The sequence below is a fragment of the Eublepharis macularius genome, chromosome 3 (assembly GCF_028583425.1).
Source record: "Eublepharis macularius isolate TG4126 chromosome 3, MPM_Emac_v1.0, whole genome shotgun sequence".
NCBI classification, from domain to species: domain Eukaryota; kingdom Metazoa; phylum Chordata; class Lepidosauria; order Squamata; family Eublepharidae; genus Eublepharis; species Eublepharis macularius.
In genome coordinates this window covers 160,648,707-160,671,285 of record NC_072792.1, presented here as the reverse complement: position 1 = coordinate 160,671,285, position 22,579 = coordinate 160,648,707, and the positions used below count along the sequence as shown (strand labels likewise).

Sequence of the window (22,579 nt, the reverse complement as noted above, 5' to 3'; positions counted from 1 at the left end):
TAATAAATAAAGGCAAGATACAAGCAATAAAAGATTTTTTAAAATGATGATCAACTGCTAAGACACCAAGCGTACGGACATTTACTTGGGAGTTGGTCCCACTGAGCTCAAGAAGTTATTTCCAAACAATATCCATAAAATGAAGTAGTAAATTAACTTCTTGCTTTCATATCACAGATTCTACTCAGAATTTCAAGACAAACATAGCCCACCAAGGCCCTGAAAAAAGCACATTTTTAAAAATGAAATATCAGTTCAAAGTGCTACTGTGTTTTAGAATTTGTTTCAAAAATTATAATACCAGCAGAACAAGTATTTGCGCAACTCACCATCTTGTAACATAAAGTGTTGAAAATAAGATACTAGTTCCAGCATCAAAAGAAGCTGACAGCTCCAACAGATACATGTCTGGCACCGCAGCTGTTTTTCAAAAATATTCCAGAGCCTACAATTCTACTAAGCTAATCTGCGTTCTGATGACGACCCATCACAAACCAGTGAACAAAACACAGTCCACTTTTTCCCTTTCACACGTTAACAGTTCTCCATTCAGTGAAAGAGACTTTTTCCCCAAAATGTCCTTTACAAAAGCCAGAAGACTACTAGTGTTGGGAGACCTCAAAAGCCTCCAAAACTTGAACAATATATTTTGCAGTGTCCTTCAACAAATGTCCCAACACAACCTTCACTTGCATTTTACCAGTTATGAAGAAGAGGTGTCTAAACATCTCACAAGCTTTGGTTTTCATAATTCCAACAAGTTCGCACAAAGAGACATAGAAAAGTGCTGTGGTTAAGGCATAACCGTGGTTCTCGAAAGCTTATGCTACAATAAAGTTGGTTAGTCTTAAAGGTGCTACTGGATTCTTTACTATTTTGTGACTGCAGACTAACACGGCTAACTCCTCTGGATCTATGACCAAAGGATATACAGAATTCAGTTGGGGAATGTTGTTTTTCACATCATCACTATATTGCCATAACACAGTGTTCCGCCTTCAAGCATCCCTTACTTTTCTCCCTCCTTTCAGTCCTACTGCAAAGGTCATATGAAACCCCCAGAATGACTAACCAACCTTCCTTCTCTCATTCATTTAATACCAGCTAAATAATATATGCATGCCTATTATGGAGGCTATGTAAAATTAGTCCCAAATCTACTTGTACTAGATTGGATCCAACGGCAGAAGGAAAAAGCCACTGGTGGAATCCCACAGATGCTTACACAAGAGTTTGTGCAAGTGCCACAACTGGACAGTAAGATTTACAGGAGCATTTATGCTTCCTCTTATACAAAAGGATGAATCAGAACAACTCTTCAGTAGGTCATTTCATCCTACAGTATAGGATTTAGTTTCAGTTTTCTCACACAACGCTGTAGTCATGTGTGGTGTAGGAGCCCTTCCACAAGCAGAAGGTACCTTCTGCATGGAGAAAATCTCCTTAAGATCCAACATGGCAACTAGAGAAAATAACATATAGTTGACGAAATATCAATGCTTAATTCAAAATGAATTCTGAACACACAAAAAAACCTTTTTTCTTAATCCATCACAGTACCAAGATACTGAAAGAAAAGTACATACCTCCACCCTAATGTTAGACTAGTCCCCCAATATCAAGAACCCTGAAACACATACATTACTGCCAGCTGCTACCAGAGGGCTAATCACAAGTATTCTTATTTTCTGATCTTCAGCATAAGGGAGATTTTGTTTCCCCCATTCTCCAAGAAAGGTGACCGGCAAAAGCTTCTGTTTTTGATGAGCAGATACAAGTCCTGATGCCAACAAATTAGGCATAGCACTTCTACACAATTCAAACAGGAATCTTATATTTAAAGTACTCAGAGCTTTCTGAGGGGAAAACATCTACATACAAAGAAATCCACAGAAGTACATGCACTACTCTAATGATTTCTTTCATTTGTAGGTACAACCATACATTGAAAGAAAAGCAAGAGTCTGTCACGTTTCATATAATAAATCTTACAATCCAGAAAATCCATAAACCACTCTGCTCTGAGCCTGCATTGCAGGGAGAGTGGACTATAAGTCTAACAAGTCTAATAAATAAAATGCTAATCTAGCAACACTTCCATTAAAAAAAAATTATTTTACATGCTACAGTTAAGCACCAAACAAGCAACTGCAGCAGGGGTTGAGAAACACCTTGCTATTCACTAGCAGGGTACTTCAGAGTAGGAATTAATGGCTCAGTGGGTCTTCCAACATCCTTCTCTATCTACAACTCAATCAAGACTATGATGGGCAGCAGGGAAAGACGAGACAATGGAACCCAAGAGCTCACGTCATATGAGTTGGAGAGTCAACATTTTGTATATATGATATATATATTATGTAGTATATACGTTATCCCACTCATATGTCATATATATATTACTTTGTAACACATTTAACAAAACTAAGTAAACTTTACTGTTATACTTTATCCAAGTCTATCTTCATGGATGTCCAAAACTGGCATATAAATGTTTTAATAAACTAATAAATACTTCCTCTCAAGCCTCTTCTCATTGTAGGAAAGTACCACAGACATCACTGCAGAGATTCTGTACCTCATACAAAGCTTTAAGGTTTATAAGCTTGAGAATATATCCCATTGAACATACATAACAGCAGGCTCTGTGTGTCTTCTGTCCTGGCTGCTTTCACATAAAACTTAGGAAAAGGATGATTTTTTTTATTGTGAACCTTGATTAATTTACCGTTAACTAATCAACTCCATAGAACTCATCATTTATCCCAAGCAAGACAGTGTTGCATGTTCATATACTAAACTGAAAATCAATTTTTCAGGGAATTAAGCACTAAACTTTCTCTAGAAACTGCAGCGGAGAACAATTATTAGTTCCAAGGTTTTCACATTAAAAAGATAACTGAGAAATCATTAAAAATAATTAAAGGAGAGACTGAGATAGATGAAAGACTTCCCTTTGTTTACAGAGATGATGCAAACATGGTAACCCGCCAAAAATAGGTGCATTCCATTAGCTCAGTTTCCATTGGCTACCTTTTACATTTCACAGGACCTGTGAGAAGGGACCTGTGAGAATCTTAAGCAGAAGTGGATCCAAAGTAAATCCTTTTGCTTACAATTTTTACTCACTAATTCTAAAATTCAAAAACAGAACCCTCTTTTCATAAAGAATATTTATGCTCCATGGGATTGTTAAGTAAAAGACAGAAAAGATGGGTAAATTTTAACTTTTGCTGGTAAGTAAAAAGTTAAGTAAAAGACAGAAAAGATGGGTAAATTTTAACTTTTGCTGGTAAAACAGGGCTATTCCAGGCACAGTATAACTAATGAGTACGCTACTCACGCAGAAACGTTTTGCCATATGCAAACATTGTAGAAACAAGCGGCTAACAAGACTTCCCAAATACATGTTATATTTTTGCACAGAATTCTCTACATGGATATGACAGCCATCTAGAAAATTTGGCACATAGAACATAAGATTCAAACTTCTTCTGAAGGTAGGAATTTAAAAAAGTACCTTATACTTTTCTTCTCTGACCCAAGAAAAAGACTCATTGAGCTCAAAAATTGTTTTTTAACCCAAAAAATGAGCCTAGATATTAATTTTTGTACTAGTGCCTGAAGAAAGCCTCAAAAGCCGCATTCTTGCCTGCCAAACCAGTAATGTAGGGAATGGGAAATCACATTGTACAGTCAGACAATAGTCACTTCCCACATATGAGAAGTGAGGAGCCTGCTCTTGAGCAGGACTGGATTTCTGGAGTGTGCAACCATTTTATCATTGATTTGTTACTGGAACTCTACAACTATGATTCAGGCTCCTTCAGGGATAGTTTGGTGTCAAATTCAATTTAATTACCACAAACAGACCAAATGATAGCTTGAAACATCCCAAAGAAATCAGAATGAAACGGGCCACTACCGGCAGCTCTGGTTTTCAGCGTAATTACTTCCGGCCCCACCACTCACAGAATAGAAACAATTGGACAGAGTATTCTTTCCAAATACAACACTAGCTATAACCATTCTGTCACACAACTGCTGTCTTGGAATCAAGCGTACACCAGAGACAAACAAGGAAAAAGATGAGAACATCTCTGAGAAAGAGAGATCACATTCTCCGCATCAGAACACCAGGTCTTTCTATCAGTAGGCAACAGCATCGAATTTCAGTTCAATGAACACCCTACCAAAAATGATTTTTGGATTTGTCTTCAGTGATAACATAGCAATTACATTTTACCTATCTCCTCTCTGCTTTCCAAGAGACCAGACTAGAATCCCATATCCATTTTATTCATGATTGTTATATTTCCAAAAATAACATTTTCCCATTTACTGATTTTTTTTTCCACAGAGGAACTTCATGCTATCCAAGCAGCTTCTTGTTTAATTAACAAGCTGCATCTTCCTGCTTTGGTTTTCTAGAAGCAGGTATAACATGGTAAGAATTCCTCTTACAACAAAAATCCTGTCTCTCCACAAAACATGATCCTTTAATATGCATTCCCTACTGAAGCTAAGCCCAACTATGAACTGAAATAAACACATGCCTATTTATTTATGTTATTTATAGTCTGCCCTTCTCACTGAGACACAAGGCAGATGACACAGAATAAGTGAGCACAGTCAATTTCAAAGGTAATTCAATAAACAATGTAATAGGATATAAAAAAAACAAATTTGCAAAAGATTTAAAACCAGCAGAAATGCTTTGAAGAAATGCTGAAATACAGCACAATCAATTCTAAAACTGACATATTAAACAACACAGAAGCTACTCGGTAGGATCATACTTACAGCAACAAACAGTACAAAGAAGTCTATAGTCCCTCCCTATCTCTTTATTAGTGCATCCTCTTGAGACCACTTCTTTACCATACAGCCCTCCTATCTGAGTAAAAATCAGATATGAAGGTAAAACCCAGCACCACCCAAGAAAAATTCAGGGGGGGGGGAATCCTCCCAAGACCTCTCCCGGCATTTTTCCAACAGAAGAAATTGGGGTATGCTCTAGGGAAAAAACCTCTTATAAAATATTTCTTTTGGGATGAATGAAATGCTTTTAAAGATAATCTGTTATTCAAAATGTGTAGTATGATGATTTTTATATATGATAATCTACATCATTATATAATGCTAACTTCTGTGCATACAGTACATATACAACATATTTTCAAGTATATCTTTACTATTTAAATGTGACGAGTTTTGTCTTCAATGAATAGGCTACAATGTGTATGATAATGAACTGTGCACCTGTTACACTTTCTTTTCTTTACTATTAAATTTGTGCTTTCTTTTTTCACATTTCATTTTTTCCTGCCTCCCAGGTGGCAAAAAGAAAGGCACGTGTGCTAAGGCAGCACAGAATGCAGAAGTTTGCAGCTGCCTTTATTGAGTATACTCACAATTTTGTTCCAAAAAACCAATTAAAAAACTCACAATTTTGTTCCAAAAACTGAATTACTCTGTTTAGGATTGCAATATTAGGCATTTAAACTTGCAAATGTCATAAATATAACCAATAGTACGTTTTTATATGCTAAGCTATAAATTCCAGGTGATGTACTCATTTTTATATGCTGTTATCAATCCTGCATTTTATGTTGATAAATTGGTTCATTTCAATGGGCTTAGACTGGAGTAACTCTGTTTAGGATTGCACAGCAAGTAGAGTTTTGATCAGAAAGTAAATATAACATATATTTAAATTTTCCCCAAAATTTCTTCTGAGGAAAAAATGTTAGATTGCAATCTGCCTGGGGGCAAGGGACCTATTTTCTCATACTTCATAAAGTACCACACAAGTTACTCCTAAAAAGTAATAAAGTAATTCCTAATGTGTTTGATAGTTGGTCTGTTTTTCCTGCCCCACAAATATTTGCCTCTGCAGTGAGGCAGATATTCTCCAAAATGTCAGGAAGGGTCTTCAGGTTGTCATGATGGACTGTAACTCTACAGAGCACTTCAAAATGGTTCTGTAGATCAGTTTTCTTAATGATCAGGGCGGGGGGAGCCACAGTACATTTTAGTTATTTATTGCGCTGATACATTACATGGGCTGGAGTGAAAAAACTACCCCAATGGCAAAATAAGTGTATATGGTTTTCCCCCAGGGTGTTGTTTTGGTTTACAAAAAGTAACTGTAAATGGTAACTGGCTGTACTTTGGAAACAATGTATACTACTATATAGGTGATGCTTGATGTTTAATCTGTTGTTGTTACTTTTACTGTGTTTATAGGTTCTAGAAACTTTAACTCCATTCCTTTTAACTAGTTTTTATTCCTATTTTATCATTATTTTCTGTTACCATTTGCATTTTATGTATTACTTTTTACTCTAAGATTTGTAATAAACTCTACTAGTACTGTACAAGTGATAATGTTCTAAAAGAAAAAAGTTCTAGAGTCACTTTTCTCTGCATTCTTCCATAAAAAGGACAACCAGGATGTGGAAATACTTCACTAGCATTGTTTTTAACCACTCTAACACATCCATAATCCACATTTACAAAGGATGCTTATATGTGACAGGAACTCTGATATTTATTGGCAGTTGCAAATGCAGAAGTAGAGAGTTATTCTTCAGGTTAAGCCTTGCGTACATAAATAGGATCTTATGAATGTGGGGCAAGATTAATTAAAAACAAGAACCACTTCACGCAGGCTAATATCATTCCCTTTATACTGATCACATGTAATCCATCACAAGCGATGAATAATAAATTGTCTATTTTGATACACATATGTATCAAGAAGTCATGATTGACAGCTGCTTCCCACTGCACAAATATGCAATGTGGGTTCATCACATGAATAAATGTGACCTAATACACAAGGATTGAAACCATTTCGTGCAAGTATAGGGTATAGGAAATTCCATTTGTCACTCTTGGGGGGAAAAAACATGCCACTGAATCCCAACGGACTCCAGTCCAGACTCATGTCAACCCCATCCATGAGGTGTTCCTGGTGAGAGACAAGTAAAGACCATTTGTCACTGCCTTTCTCTGCATAGCAACCCCAGTCTTCCATCCAAGTATTAATCACGGCCAACCCTGCTTAGCTTCCAAGTTCTGACAAGCTCAAGCTAGAGTTGCCAGCTCTGTCTTGGGAAATCCCTGCAGATTTTTGAGTGAAGTCTTAGGAGGGCAGGGTTGGGGGGCGGCGGGAGAGAGACTCAGAAAGGTATAATGCCATAGAAGACACCCTCCAAAGGATCTGATCCCTGTAATCTGGTGATGAGTTGTAATTCCAGAAGATCTCCAGGCCCTACCTGGAGTTTGGCAACCCTAACTCAGGCTAAGCTTGGGCATTCAGGATGTTTGTCCCCCACAAAGATCCATTAAACCAGAGTGGAAGGAACTGCAAGCACCAAACATTGTCAAAAAATGCTGTAGTATAGTGATTAAGTATATCAGCACTCTATTGGTTCGAATCCCACTACGGCCATGAGCTCTCCAGCTGTACTGTAGGGATGATAATAATAATACAGACTTTGTTCAAGACACTGAGTGGGGCACTGACCTGTCTAGAAGAGTGGTATATAAGCACAATTATTAAATACCACGGCTATACAGCCCGGAAAATCCACAACAACCATCGTTCTCCGGCCGTGAAAGCCTTCAACAATATATCAAATTATTAAATACATTTATCACTAAAGAATAACAGGGCTAACAGGTGCACCCATGAAGATGCAATTCAGACAGGTGGCAGCGGGCCTTTCTATGTTACATGCTATAGGTTAGTTTTTCTACCTGCCTTGCCAAAGCCCCTCCCCTCCGAAAGAATCCTGGGAATTGTATTTTTTTTTAAAAGAGTGAGCTGAGAACGTCCTCTCAGAGAGTCCATTAATAGAACTACCGCTCCCTATAATTAGGCGGGCAGCCGCGTTTTTCTGCAGGACACCAGCAGGATTTGAATCCAGTGGCTCCTGAGAGACCAAGATTTCCAGGGTATGGGCTTTCCAGAGGCAGAGCTTCCTTCGTCAAATACCTGAAGAATATCTGATATCTGAATAAGGCATCTGAAGAAAAGAGCTTGGCTCTCGAAAGCTCCTACCCTGAAAATCTTGTTGATCTCTCAGGTGCCCCGGACTCAAATCCTGCTACAATTAAGGCGGCTCCCGAGGGAAGGGAAGGTACCCCATGACAAGTAAGCATTGCTGCTCTGAAATGAAGGAAAAACGGGATCTTTTTGCCACCTCGCTAGCACTGAGGGGGAGGACCAGGGAATAGAGGGTGAGGAAACCCCTCAACCGGCTCTTTGGCTTCCTGGAAGGAACGGGGAGGGGGGGACGAAGAGCCAAGCCGGTCCGTCACCTGCTGCAGCAGCGCCTCACGCTGGCGGCGCCTCTCCTCCTTCCGCGCCGCCAAGCTCCGCTCGCTCTCAAATCCGGACGCCATGTTTGCTAGGGGCGGAAAGAGGCGGATTGGCTGCTGCCGTAAAGCAAACCCGCCTCTCTTTTCCCTCCCCTCCGTGCGCCTGCGCAGTCCTTTACCAAAGTGATGTAAAAGCTACGGGCAGCTGGCGGGCCTACGCATTCATAGTAATTACGTCACGGGGCGCCGTTCTCTGTTGCCTTAGCAACGCTTCAGCGCTGCTTTTGAAGGGAGGTCGCTGGGCTGAATGTGGAACACGGTTGAAAGAAAGCAGCAGGGGGAGGCGTCTTGTTCGCAAGAGAACGTTTTCTTCGTCTCTATTATTATTATTACATAATAATGATGCATTATAATAAAGCTGGCGGACTGAGGGAGCGTCCTCGATATAAACTTAACAGTGCAATCCTAAGAGTTACTTTAGTCAGCTGACTGAAATCAGTGAGTTGAAACTGGAGCAATTCTGCTTAGCATCGCACTGTTTGTGGAGTGGAGAGCCACCCTAGCTCTTTGGAAGAAGGGCAAAATAAAAAAATGTGGTAAATAAAAAATTGCATTATCTTGCACCTGCTCTCATAAGTATGAAAAGTTGCAATAGGGTTGCTAGCTGGTTGGGAAATTCCTAGAAATTTGGAGGCCGAGTCTGAAAAAGGTGGGATTGGTTGGGGGGGGGGCGTGGGATATAATGCCATAGAGTCCACCCTCTAAAGTAGCTATTTACTCATTAGGAAGATATCTCTGTAGTTTGGAGATCAGTTCTAATTCCAGGAGATTTCCAGGGCCAACTGGAGGCTGACAATCCTAAACTGCAAGAACCTCTGCTTGCACCAGTGGAAAGCAGGAATTATTTTCAGTCAGAAACTCAAGAATTTACAAACAAAATTAAAAGAATAAGATGTGCATAAACAGGTATAGCACTGCCCACTGTAACAACTGTACAGTTTCTCCATCAAGTGTGAAGACAAAGGGCAGAAAGGCTGCCTAAGAACTGCTACAATGAAACATCAATAACACCCCATGGACTTCCATATCTTTAAGGTGCTACTGGGCTCTATTTTTGGTCTTCTACTGAAGACCAACAGAACTACTCACCCTGAGAAATTATCCCAGGGTTCAGGATATCCCTTTCTTTTGCTACTCATACCAGGTAGCAGAGATAGAGAACAGTAGTTCTCTCATTGCTGATGTTTCCAGGTCTGACGACGTAGCCTAGGGGTAAGATGTTTCCATCGTGATGTTGAAAATGTGTGCAAGTCCCTACTGTCTCCCACCTCCAATACTTATTTATGTTGTCACTACAGTTGTCACTACACTACAGTGACAACATAACACTACATTGAACAGCCATCCCTACTATTTAAAAAAAAGTGTTTTGTAACAGTTTTGTCTAAGTAATGGGACATTGCAACTTTTGTAGTGAATATTGGGTTTTAAAATACCTAAAATGCTAATATTTATGGAATGATATGTGCCACAATTTAAAATTACAAAATGATGATGCATAAAAGTAAACTTCTGTATTCTGGAGAAATGCATGTTTTCGAGTTGAAATATGTTTGACATTCTTAATATTTATCAATTTACATTGTGCCATCAGTGTGCTTTACAGGGCAATAACAAACACCTGGTTTTCCACAAACTATGCAAACCTGAATTCTACAGGTCATGTCAATTTGCTTCTGTTTTGTTTCAGCATTGTTTCAATTCTGTATTGGATTGAATGCATTCTGCACTTGCACTCTGTAATCCACATCGAGTCTCTGAGAAAAACAGACTATATAAGTCAAGATGGGTAGCTGTGTTAGTCTGTCTGTAGCAGTAGAAAAGAGCAAGAGTCCAGCTCACTTCTTCAGATATCTGAAGTCACAGCTCGCTTCTTCAGATATCTGAAGAAATGAACTGTGAGCTGTGAAGTCGCCGCTCCCTTTTTCAGATATCTGAAGAAATCTGTGAGCTGTGACTCATGAAAGCTCATATCCAACTACAAATTTTGTTAGTCTTATAGGTGTTACTGGAATCTTGAGCTTTTCTACAGACTATATAAGGTAAATAAAAAAGAAAGAAAAAGTTCCTATCCTCAAGGAGTCTACAGTCTGCAATTAGACAATGGGGGAGTCAAACAGTGAGGGGGATACATGGGGGGAAATATGTTTTGAGCTTTGTTAGAGATATGGAGGCTTCGGGCAGAGCTGCATGTTACACATGCATTTGTAAAGATGTTCATAAAACTCAGCATAGCATTCAGTTTCATTCTTAGTTTCAGTAGGGGCGATGACTAAGGGCATAACTACTCGATAACGCTTTTCCAGGTGTACTCTGGATCCTGTCAAGCAGATATGCACTGTAAGTATTTGGCTGACAAGTAGATTCTCCAGTGCACAGGAGGCCAATTTTGAGTTGAGGCCACAGAGAACAAGGCTTAAGACTCCCCACCCTCACCATTTGTCTGACCTGAAAAGGCCCCAGTAAGCTGCTATTTGGGCCACTGGGAAAACTTACATGTGCTGATGAGCTATACATGGACTGTACAAGTTTCCCGAATGGGCACAGGTGGACGTCCCTGGGACTGTTTCAGGGTGAAAAATGGCAAGGCCCCTCTCCGTGTGATCCCACCGCAAATACCTCCAGCACATGTCCTCTTGACAAAACCTAGGGAGGGCTCAGGAACAGTGTGTTGTGTATTAGGCCCTTGCCAAAAACTTCAGAGAAAAGAGGAGGGATTTCAAGGAAGAATGAGACAAGGCATTATAAAAGTCCTCTGCATGGGAGTTCCAAGCATTAAAAGAGAAATGGTAGAGTTGTTTAAGGGAGAAGACAACCTTCAGATGGCTGGAAAAGCAAAGAGTAGGAGCAGAGATATACCGGAATATGAGAGCAGAGAGAGAAGGGGGCCAAGGCCGTGGAGGGTCTGGTGATAAGAACAGATTCAGGAAAGGACATGAAGAAAGTTTAAGGACTAAAGAAGGGCATTGTATAGTCAGAGTGATGAGAGAAGGGAATGATTTTGGTGGACCAGTTCTGGATAGAGGTGAGAGGGCCCAAGTGTGACATCTGAAGGGCAGAGAAGTAAAGTTTGCAGTAAGCAAGATACAAAATTACTGGAGTGAAATCCAGAGCCTCTGGCAGAGAATGCTACTGTGTTTCAGGTAAGTAGCCCTACTATGACTCCGTAGTTCACATAATGAAAAACAGGTACAGCCATTTATAAGAGAGGAGGGCATCAGTTCTCCCTCTGAGGCGGAGGACATCTTGGGTGATTCCCACCATCCAATCAGGGAGGCAGGAACTAACTTTCTTCCTCTTCCTGTCTAGCCTGTGGGACCACCCTCTCTTCAGTTCTGTTCCTGCCTCCAGGGAGAGCAGTTCTGCAGCAGACTAGCTCTGCTGCCTTTTTTTCTCTTTATCTCTTATTTATCTTTCTTCTTCCTCAAATCATTCTTTACCTTACTCCTTACTTACTTCATTACCTTACTCTCCTCCCATTTCCTCTTCTTTTACTCCTCTTGCCAAAGAATGAAAAGAAGAGGACGAGATGGTCTCTAGAGAGTCATCGGACTCTGAGGAAAGCTTCATGGAGAAGAATTTGGGCTGTTCCCATGGAGAGCCATCCTTCCGGTGGCGGGAACAGGCCCAGCCAGCACCAGCATGCCTCTGAGGCTGTATGGGTTCCCTGGCAAGGAGAATATGGGCTGTTCCCATGGAGTGCCGTCCTACCGATGGCGGGAACAGGCCCAGCCGGCACCAACATGCCTCTGAGGCTGTATGTGTTCCCCGGCAAGGAAATGGCCTTGGAAGAGACGCAGGCCTCTCAACAGCTCCATCTTCCACAGAGGGAGCTTGTTCAAACAGCGTGCCTCAGCCAGCCAGCTGAGAACAGCGCCACCTGGCGGAGCTCAATTTTGGCGGGAAACAACGCAATGCACTTGCCAATCTCCTGGCAGGAGAAACACGGCTGAAACATAATCCAGACACCCAGAGCTCCAGCCGACAAGCCCAGGAGGGCCACGTAAGTGTTCCCCCGAGCGTGTTATACCTCCAGAATTCCTGTCAGCAATTAGACTGGCTGTGAGGGAGAAAATCCTGTTACTTTACCAGTCAGAAGCACCTTGGCCCTATAAAGATTCCAGGAATCTCCTCAGCCCTGGCTCCATGTGAATGTGCCCATGCCAATCTCCTGCCTGGAGATTTTACAGCAGGCCTTTCCCCTTTGGATTTAGCCCTGCTTTTACAACAGGATCTAGCCATGCCTTTCCCTGTCAGATGGGTAATGTATAAAGGGCGCAATTTTGCCGGTGTCTTTGAACCTTTTAACTCTTAAGACTAACCAGGAGAGAGGAAATAGTGGTGTGGTGTCTACCTCCTCCTCCCTCCATGAGTAAGGCTGTAGCTCTGTGGAAGAGCTTCTGCTTTGTATGCAAAAGATCCAGGTTTGTTCCCCATTAACTCCAGTTTAAGAGTTTAGGTAGATGAGGAGAAAAACCTCTTTCTGAGACCCTGGTGACCTGCTGCCAGTTTGAGGAGATAACACTGACCGATGGTCTGAGTCAGAATAAGGCAGTTTGCAACGTTTATCAGTCAGGGATCCCCACGGAGCAGGGGGATCGCCCTCAGATAGAGTTTGTAATGACAGGGAGAAGGATGAATTCCTTCAGATGTGGCAAAGGAAGAAATATCCCTACCAGAGCAGTCAGTCCAGCTGTCAGAATCTGAGGTCTACCAGAATTTACACCTAAGACATTCTCAGCCTTAGAGCTGTAAAAATTAGCCTTGGGGGAGTAGGACCCTTAGACTGGGAATACCAAATCCAGCCCAGGGAAACGAGTCACTTCCTCGTGAAGGTTCCTCAGAAAAGGTCCTCCCATTTCCAGAATATTTGTGGAGAAGGTTCAAGGCTGAGTGTTCTACACCATAAGCCAATTAATAATCCTCAAACTTGGTCCCCCCAAAAAACTGTACTTACTACCTTTCTTTGCTATGAGTTGTTGCAGGTACCTGCGATGGAACCTCCAGTGGCTACTCTTCAGTCATCTGGGCTCTGGTCAGAAGATGGGTAAGGATCAGTCAGAGACCACTTAGACAAGAAGAGAGAGGCCATGCTAACAAGAGCTCATGAGGCCATGACCATGGCTATTAAGGCTACAGCTATTGTCTCTATTGCCTCAAGAGTGTCAGAAGTATGGATCTGGAAACTGATCCAACTCCTCCTGTACAACAATAGCTGCCCCCATTGAAGGGGCAAACAGAAATGTAAGGGTCAATACCTTCAAGGCAGACATCATCCTGGATACATTTACCTTTTTCTTCTAGGATTATGGTCTTGACAGCAGTGACAAGCTGGCACACTTGAGTAAGAGCATGGCCAGCAGATTCACACTCTAAAAATATCATCCTGGCTTACCTCTTTCAGAGAGACAAGCTATTTGGGGGTGCCCTGGGAAAGATCTAGATTGAGACCTAGGACAGAAGAATGTGTTGCCAAAAACATTCAAACAATCTGAGAGGAGATCCATTGGACCTCAGCCTTTTATTCATAACACGCACTACTAAGGTCCAGACAAGATTCCAAATGGCCATCCTGAGGTTAATCTAGGCAACCCTTTAATAAGGGGGGTCTTTTTAAGACCACACTTGTAGTATAGCGGTTAAATAACTGAACAGTGATGCAGTCCTCTGCAGGTTTACTTCTCACTGCTGCAATGAACTTTCCATATGGTCTTGGATAAACCAGTCCTCTCAGTCCCAGCTCTCCAGCTGTATTGTGGGGATAATGCTTACCTTTTCCCAAGATCAAACAGACAGTTCTCCACACGGGGAAAGAGATCAACCTTAATACCCAGATCTCTAAGACAGAACTTGCTAGCTGTCCCGTGAGAGGCCAACTACTCTTTACCATCAAGCTTAGGTTGACAAGCAGGCAGGCCTTACACATAGTCTCACAAGGCTATTCCATACAATTTGAAAGCTGCCCTCCAGAAAGGGGTCTACTCAATCTTCTTCTCAGTCCCTAAAAAGAATAGGGACTGGAGGGTGTTATTAGACCTCAAGTTTTTTGAACAAGTTTATCAAATTATATCACTTCTGAGTGGAGACTCTGGGCTCAGTCGCAGTGACTAATCAATCAGAAGAACACATGACATCTACAGATCTCACAGAGACATACCTCCATGTACCAATTCTGACAGCCCATCAAAATTATCTAAGATTTTATGTTTAAAAAAAAAAAAAAATTAAAAATAAAAATTGGCAGTTCTGAGCCATCCTGTTTTGGCCTGTCCGTCACACCGAGAGTATTTACAAAATTCATGATCAACCTCATATGTTTCAGAGACAGGGGGTATTCATGTTCACTTGTACCCAGATGATCTCCTGATCGGTTCAAGAGAAAATCTCACCACAACACTCAATTCACCATTCAGTCCCTACAAGCTTGAACACCTGGGTTAGATCACAGTCACCAAAAGGGTTTTTTCTATCCCTCACCAAAGAAAAGGTCAGGAAGACCAAACTGCTGACTGAGACTGTCATCAGAGTGCATAATCACTTCTCACAACACTACTGAAACTGATGGGTTTACTAGTTGCTACCTACAATGCAATACCTTTGGGGTCGTCTATAGGCAAGACCACTTCAGACCTTTCTTAGATCTCATTAACAACAGATCATGGAGAAGACAGATCTTCCCATTCAGATACCACTTCAGATCAAAACCCATCTGAGCTAAGGTCACCAACCCAATACAAAGCAAAAGATTCATGATCCCTCGAGAACAACAAATATTTACAGGTGTAAGAATCAGGTTAGGCATGTCTCCCTATCAATGACGTAGGAAGGGGAGCAATTTGTCTGGCCCTGCTCCAGTTCAGAGCTCTGTATGGACAAGGTTGCAGACAAAATATATATAAACAAGCAGGGGGGATTCAAGACCTTGAAGTGACACAGGTGGCAGCAAGGATACTTACCTGGGAGGATGGTCACCTAGCTTCAATCAGAACTGTACACATCAAAGGCATATCCAATGCCCAGGCAGACTGGCTGAGGGGACAACGGGAATAGTCGCTTAAGAAACATCTCGTAACATTGCACTTCACAACACCTCATGAACCTGTGTGCGCCCCAACACAGCCATCAACTACCGGGGTACATGACAAAATTTGTTCTACTCACAAGCAGATGCCCTGACATTGCAGTGGCCATTAGGCCTCCTCTATGTATTACTACCCTTACTAGTAACAGACCATGCCTTTCCACCCTCCAACAGATGGTGATATTTCCACCTTTCACCCTACTGACCTCTTCGGTCAAGTTACAGCAGGGACCAATTTGGCTCCCTCATTTAGACTTACTCTGCTTAACCGTGTGGAAATAGAAAGGAACGCCTTCCTAAGATGGGGATATTTCTGAGAGGTGGCCGACATTCTCCTAGCATTCAGAAAACCGTTTATGCTCTCACTCAGTAGACATTTTACACAGCCCTGACCAAGCATCCATTTGAACCAGTCAAGGATGTTCCCCTGAGAAGGCTGAGAATGAAGACTATTTTCCTTATTATGTTCGCGTCTGCCAGAAGATTTAGTCAGACCTGAACTCTGTATCTTTCCCAATAGTAAGGTGATGCCTCGTGCTGTCTTCCAAAACCGTATTCCAAACTGCATAGTTTGCAAGAGATAAGGCTACCATATTTATACCTGTACCCTAAATAGACGAGGGAGAGGCTCTGACACAACCTAGATGTCAGAAGGAGGATTAAGGCCTCTGCTCCGAATAGTGCAAATTAGAAAGTCAGTCTTACTGTTCTTAAATATATCTCATCTCAGTTTAGGGAAGAAAATGTCTTCAGCAGCAGTAGGTGCCAATAGCAAAACATACACTATCGAAACTCCTAAAAACTCTTTTCGCAGAGGTTCCTTGTGGAATACCAGCTCACTCTTTGAGCAATGCTACTACCAGTGCAGCGTTACACGGGAACACTTTTGTAGAAGAAGGCTACAAGTTTGTCAGTCTTGACCTTATTAAGATGCTACAAATCGAATCTATATGATTCAGCGGACACCGACTGTAGTGGAAAAGTACTGCAGTGCATGATCATGGACGAAGACCACATCCCACCCAGAAACTGGAAACTGCTTTGGGAGCACCCAAGATGTCCTCCGCCTCAGAGGGAGAACGGACCTTTGGACACTTACCGTGAAGGGTCCTTCTCCTCTGAGGAAAGGAGGACATCTTGCCCTCCCCAGGTCTCCGTCCTTCTCTACCCTGCTGCCTCATTCTTATACCTCCTCCGGGTTATGCTTTATTTACAGTACATGTTAATGCAACAGGTGTTTTTTCTCTCAGTATTAACAGTTGCTGAATGATAAATTCAATGTTACTGCTTTGTGGAGTCACCTGAACTGAAGAGAGGGTGGTCCCACAGGCTAGACAGGAAGAGGAAGAAAGTTAGTTCCTGCCTCCCTGATTGGATGGTGGGAATCACCCAAGATGTCCTCCTTTCCTCAGAGGAGAAGGACCCTTCACGGTAAGTGTCCAAAGGTCCGTTTTCTCTCACCACAGGTTAGATTCCAAAGCTAACTTCTCAGGAGCATCTTGTTCCAACCTTGCAGATACTGTTCAGCGTAAAATGTTCCCAAGCTAGCAGGGTACCATCTTTGGGAATGACTTTTCCTATAATAGATTTTCATTCTGCTCGGTCCATCTGTCATCATAAATTCAGTGTGAAGGGCACGGTTTTTATTTCCAACTCTGACACAGCCCAAGGAAACATTAATCTCATTGAAGTTTAAGCAAATACTATTGGCAGTAAGACTCATGAGCGCTCCGTGTATGCAAAAATGCATTCTCCTTGACATATTCAACATTTTTATACCATACTGTCATCCATCTTCAAATTGCCTATGCAAACACCAATACATTATTTTTCCCCTCTTAAATGTGTACATATAAAATGGATCGTCCTTGCAACTCTGTTTACCCAGCTTTGGGAAATTTGCTTTCTTTTATTTAGTACTTATTTGTTCATGTAATTTTTTGTTACGTATCTCCATAAAAGGTAGCTTCTGAAATGGTTAGGCTAGACTTACCCTTTGAGATTTTCTCTGAAAATTATCTTCTGTTTAACCATCTCAACCCATGCAGAATTACAAACTCAACACATTGTTTTCACTGGATGTTTTAAAAAGTGAGTTTGTTCATTACCCCCTATTTATTTATTATTATTATTATTTGTAGCCCACCTTACTTATTGAGACTCCAGGTGGATTATAGACTATAGAAAATAGATCAGACAGACAGCATTGTTAGCATCCCTATTCCTTCTCCCTATTGAATGGCCATCTTATGAATATGAAATATCATAAGCCCCTTCCTCGTGTGCCTTATGCACATGGCACTGCCTGGCCAGGCAAAGCAGATGCCAACCCCAGCTAGAGTTGGAAAATTACCAGAAGGTAAGTCAGGCTGACTAGCTGCCCCTCCACGCCCCAGTGAAACCCTTAAGTAAAACAAAAGAGGTCTTCCACTAGTGTCACTGGTTTGCTACTGGGGCAAACATTTCACCTCTCTTTAAAGCCCCCTGCAAAAGTTGCCACAAGAGGACCCATGTTCACAGGCTGCAAACAGTGCGGCAAAATTAGAGTAGGAGTAATTTGGCTTTGCTATATGGAGATTCTGCCATGAACAAATTACACTTCACTGCGCTTCTGAAAAATGGAGCCCTAGTTTAAACACCATTATATCAAATAACAGAAGTGACACAATGAAAGTCTTAAGAAGAAGGTGATCTGGAACAGCAGTTGCGTTCATTACTTTTTAATCACCTATGGCAATATAAAAACCATTACTGAGGGGTTTAGAAAGCAGACCCTGTTTATTTCCTTTCTGATGCAAAATGTCCTAGAAATACTGCAAGCATCTTTCTTAACAGAGAAAGCAAAAAAAAAAATTAAAGCGAAGGAAACCAAGGGAGACATTATCCTAATTACTTGTTTTAAAAATCTTTTATCAGTTTTAGTTTCATGTTTAAAACAGGGTGACGTTTTGCTCACCTTTTAATCTAAATCCTCCCTACTGGGGAAAACAACCAAGTTAATAAAAGACAATAGTCTCGGAAGACATTGCTCCCCATAACTGAACTCCAACAGGGAGGCATTAACCTTTACAGAGTGACTCACCATTTCCCATTTAGCAGAGTTTTACGAGCAGTCTAATAGGAACTGCATGAACCACTGGCGATTTCCACAATGAGTGATTTCACATGCCTCCCCACTGCCTCCCCATGCTGTTTGGTGCCTTGTGTAAAAATTTGTCACAGAAAAGACAATTGTGAAAAAGGTCCGGGGGGGGGGGGGCGCTATTAAGTGATTGGAAGGAGAAATTTTCAAGAGAACGCAAGATTTCTCCCAGCTGGCAAAGGTGGGAAATTCTGCCTTTTGTTTTGAAAGCATGAGATTTGTTTAAGAAAATGACAGCAAAGCTGAAAAATAATGGGTAAATTCTGCGCTCTGTGTACTGTATGAGCTCTCAGTCTAAATCTCAACACTGCAGAGAGCATAAATGTCACAGCCCATGAGGAAAGAACAGGGAAATGTGAGGGAGAATAGCAATCCCGAAGGTCAAAATTCACCCCCCACTCCCATTCAATTCTTATTTATTTCAGTTTGTTTTTGAAAACAATCCATTTATCAGTTTAGTACCCTTTGTTTCTTAGATGATTGCTAAGACTGAGGTGGGAATATTTTATGATTTGACAAAAGAAATAGAGTCAGGCCCATGAAAGATTGTACATACACACACACACACACAATAAAGGGTGGAGTGGTTCTTTTTCTTTTTTTAAAAAAATCAGTTATATTTCCTGAAATGTTAGTCTCTGTGAAAGAGCTGTGGAATTATTTTCTGCCTCAGTTTTTAAAGAAAGGTTTCCCAGGCTGGGTTGGCAGAATTCTTTCTCCCTGGGTTTGAAATTGAGTTATCTTTTGGAGGAGAAAAGCAAGAGCTAAGGAGAAAAGCAAGAGCTAAGGACCATTTCCTATGGGGAAGTTATGTCCTTTTACTCAATCCCTGCCCTTCCAGAAATAACATTTCCAGAGCAATAAATGGCAAAATATTTTCTCTTAGGCAAAACCCAATCCCTTCTGTTGTTACCGGAGCCACACGACCCACTAGTGTTTCCTATGCCGTCCTGCTGTGTTTTATGAGAAAGGTGTTATATTAATGCCATTTTATCATCTTATGTTCCAGACTTTTCTTTTTCCTGATTGAAGGCTGGGCACACCTTGTATCCAGTGCTTTTAGATATATATTTTTCATGTCATCTCTTGGATCAGTGAGATTGTCAAAGTTCAGTTTTGATGCCTTTACTTCCCCACAAAATTTTAATTTCCTACTTTGCAAAAGTGGCTAATATGTTGCAGGAAGGTGTTTTCTCTACTCATATCCTAACACATAACAAGTCAAAAATCTTTTTCAGATTGCTACCTTTAATGCTTATTTGAGCTTCATAGAACTGTGGGAAATGGGACAACCATGTCCAAGTTGCTGGAATTCCAGGGACAATCAGGCCTACAATAGCAAGATCCATATGGTGTGAATGCTCCATGAAGATCCCTCTCTGTGTGGGATTCTATAGCAGGCCTTATGCATGTTACAGTTTCTGTAACATGCATCTGACGAAGAGAACTTGATTCTCGAAAGCTTATGCTACAATAAAATTGGTTAGTCTTAAAGGTGCTACTGGACTCTTTTTGATTTTGCTACCACAGACTAACACGGCTAACTCCTCTGCATCTATAGCAGGCCTTGTCTTCATGCCATATTTTGATAGGGTTGTTAAGCCTAGACGTGGGGGATCTTCTGTACTATTAAGAGTTGAACTCTGAAGGGAAAGCCAGTGTGAGGTTGTGGTTGGAATGTCAGGCTAGAAGCAGGGATACATAGACTGACATTTCTGCAAATCCTACTGTCTGTGCAGCTGTCTAATAGGAAAGCTGTACCTGATAATTTTGTAAGTATGGTGGAGAGAAGAGGTCATGGCTCAGTGGCAGATCATTTGCTTTTCAGGTTCCAGGTTCAGTACCAGCATCTCCAGGTAAAAAGACCAGGCAGCAGGTAATGTGAAAGACCTCCACCTGAGACCCTGGAGAGCAGCTGAGAGTCATAACAGATAATACTGACCTTGATAGACAAATGTTCTGACCCAGTATAAAGCAGCTTAGTATGTTTCTTTTTCTTTCTACACAGATGTCAAAGGTACTGGAGCCATTTCAAGGATCTGGCAATACCCACAGTTTATTGTTCAAGGACAGGAAAATAAGCATTTGGGTCCTTCAACTTCCTAATTTGCAAGTCAAGTATTTTCAACACCTGGATATTGATGAAGAGAAACAACTCACCACAAGCTGCTGATATGTTTAAAACTGTCAACAGAAACTTCAGATAATGAGTCACTGAGAAATTCACATGCTTTTCAGGCACATCTCTATACACAAGAGGGTGAGGTCAAAATCTTCACAATCCGGAGGGCAAAGCCACATACGTAAATGCCTTCCCTATAACATTTAAACAGATGGGTAAGAATTTCACACTCCAGATGGTTTCAGACACAGCTAGTCATTAATAGGGAATAATGCTAACAAGTTCTGTATAAGGTTGATTATAAGGTAGCCTTTATGCTAAGAAGATATTTTGCAAGACATTTCCAAAGTTAATAGCAACCCCCCACCACCACCTTTAATCAAAAACATTTTAATGAGTCATTCTTGGGGGGTGATTCTATTTTGCTGTAATCAGACAGGAATAATTCCATAACCAACCAACAAACAAAGCCTTGCCTCTTCAGTTCTTTAATTTTGTATGCAAGAAAGAAATGCTAAGCATTGGGTTGGATTCTTTTTGCTAAATGAAGGGTCTTCTGTATTCATGAAACGATGGAGTGTTCCATGAATTGAAGTGTGGGATTTTCTTAGGTGAGGCAATGCTACCCTATACCATCTCCCAGGCTACAGCCCTGAGATAAAGGGATATAAATTTATAGGAGCTGGTACAGGGATAAAAGCAATTGCATTTTTTTAGTTGGGTCCTTCTTTCTTCATCAGGTGGAAAAGAGGTAGGAAAAGGTTTACGCGAGCCTGGCAGAGAAATCACGTCTGTAAGAGGCTATCATAGGTAAAAGAAAAAGGGAACTGAGCTTTGTGTTTTAGATTTAGGAAAACATGAATATGTTTATTTCCTACATTCATTTGATGTGAAAGGCCGTTTGCCTGAGATCCTGGAGTCAGCTGCTGCCAGTCAGAACAGACATAATTACCTTTGCAGACCAATGTTCTAACTCAATGTAAGGCACATCTAAAAGGTAGATGTGCCGATAACAATTTGAGATATGCAGATGATACCACATTACTGGCAGAAAAGACTTGAAATGACTACTGATGAGGGTTAAAGGAGAAAGTGCCAAAGCAGGATTATAGCTGAACATCAAGAAGACAAAAGTAATGACTACTGAGGAATTACACAATTTTAAAGTTGACAATGGGGAAATTGAAATTGTTCAAGATTTTCTATTCCTTGGCTCTATCATCAACCAAAAGGGAGACTGCAACAAGGAAATCAGAACGACTTGGAAGAGCAGCTGTGAGGGAACTAGAAAAGATCCTTAAAGATAAAGATGTCTCTCTGGGGACCAAGATCAAGATAATCTAAACAATGATATTCCCCATTACGATGTATGGATGTGAAAGTTGGACAGTGAAGAAAGCTGACAGGAAGAAAATTGATTAATTTGAAATGTGGTGCTGAAGGAGAGTTTTGCAGATACCATAGACAGCCAAAAAGACAAATAAGCAGATACTAGATCAAATCAAAGCTAAAATGACAAAATTGAGGCTATCGTTCTTTGGTCATATCATGAGAAGACAAGATTCTCTGGAAAAGTCAATAATACTAGGAAAAGTAGAAGGCAGTAGGAAAAGAGAAAGAGCTAAAACAAGATGGCTTGACTCAATAAATGAACCCACATCCTCCAGTTTGCAGGATGTGAGCGAGCCTGTTAACGATAGGACATTTTGGAGGTCTTTCCTTCATAGGGTCGCCGTGGATTGGAGGTGACTTGACGGCATAGAATACGCTCAAAAGACAGGGAAACCCCTTCCTGGATTTTTACTTGCTGAGCCACTCTTGGCTCTGGGAGTTTGTCTTCTGC

General features: G+C 41.1%; 1 protein-coding gene across 2 annotated transcripts in view; it reads right to left on the bottom strand.

Annotated features, from left to right (window-relative positions):
• The window catches only part of CWF19L2 (CWF19 like cell cycle control factor 2), a 130,328-nt gene extending 109,479 nt beyond the window's left edge, over positions 1-20,849 (bottom strand). Inside the window, exon 1 of one of the 2 annotated variants that reach the window (XM_054973362.1) lies at positions 20,775-20,849. Coding sequence is in view for 1 of the 2 variants with exons in the window: in XM_054973361.1 (XP_054829336.1) it covers positions 8,332-8,415 (84 nt within the window). In the remaining variant the exon portion in view is untranslated. Of the gene's footprint in view, positions 1-8,331; positions 8,426-20,774 lie in introns of those variants that run through there. The other variant, XM_054973361.1, reaches the window with a different exon arrangement.
• Between the last annotated feature and the right edge of the window lie 1,730 nt (positions 20,850-22,579).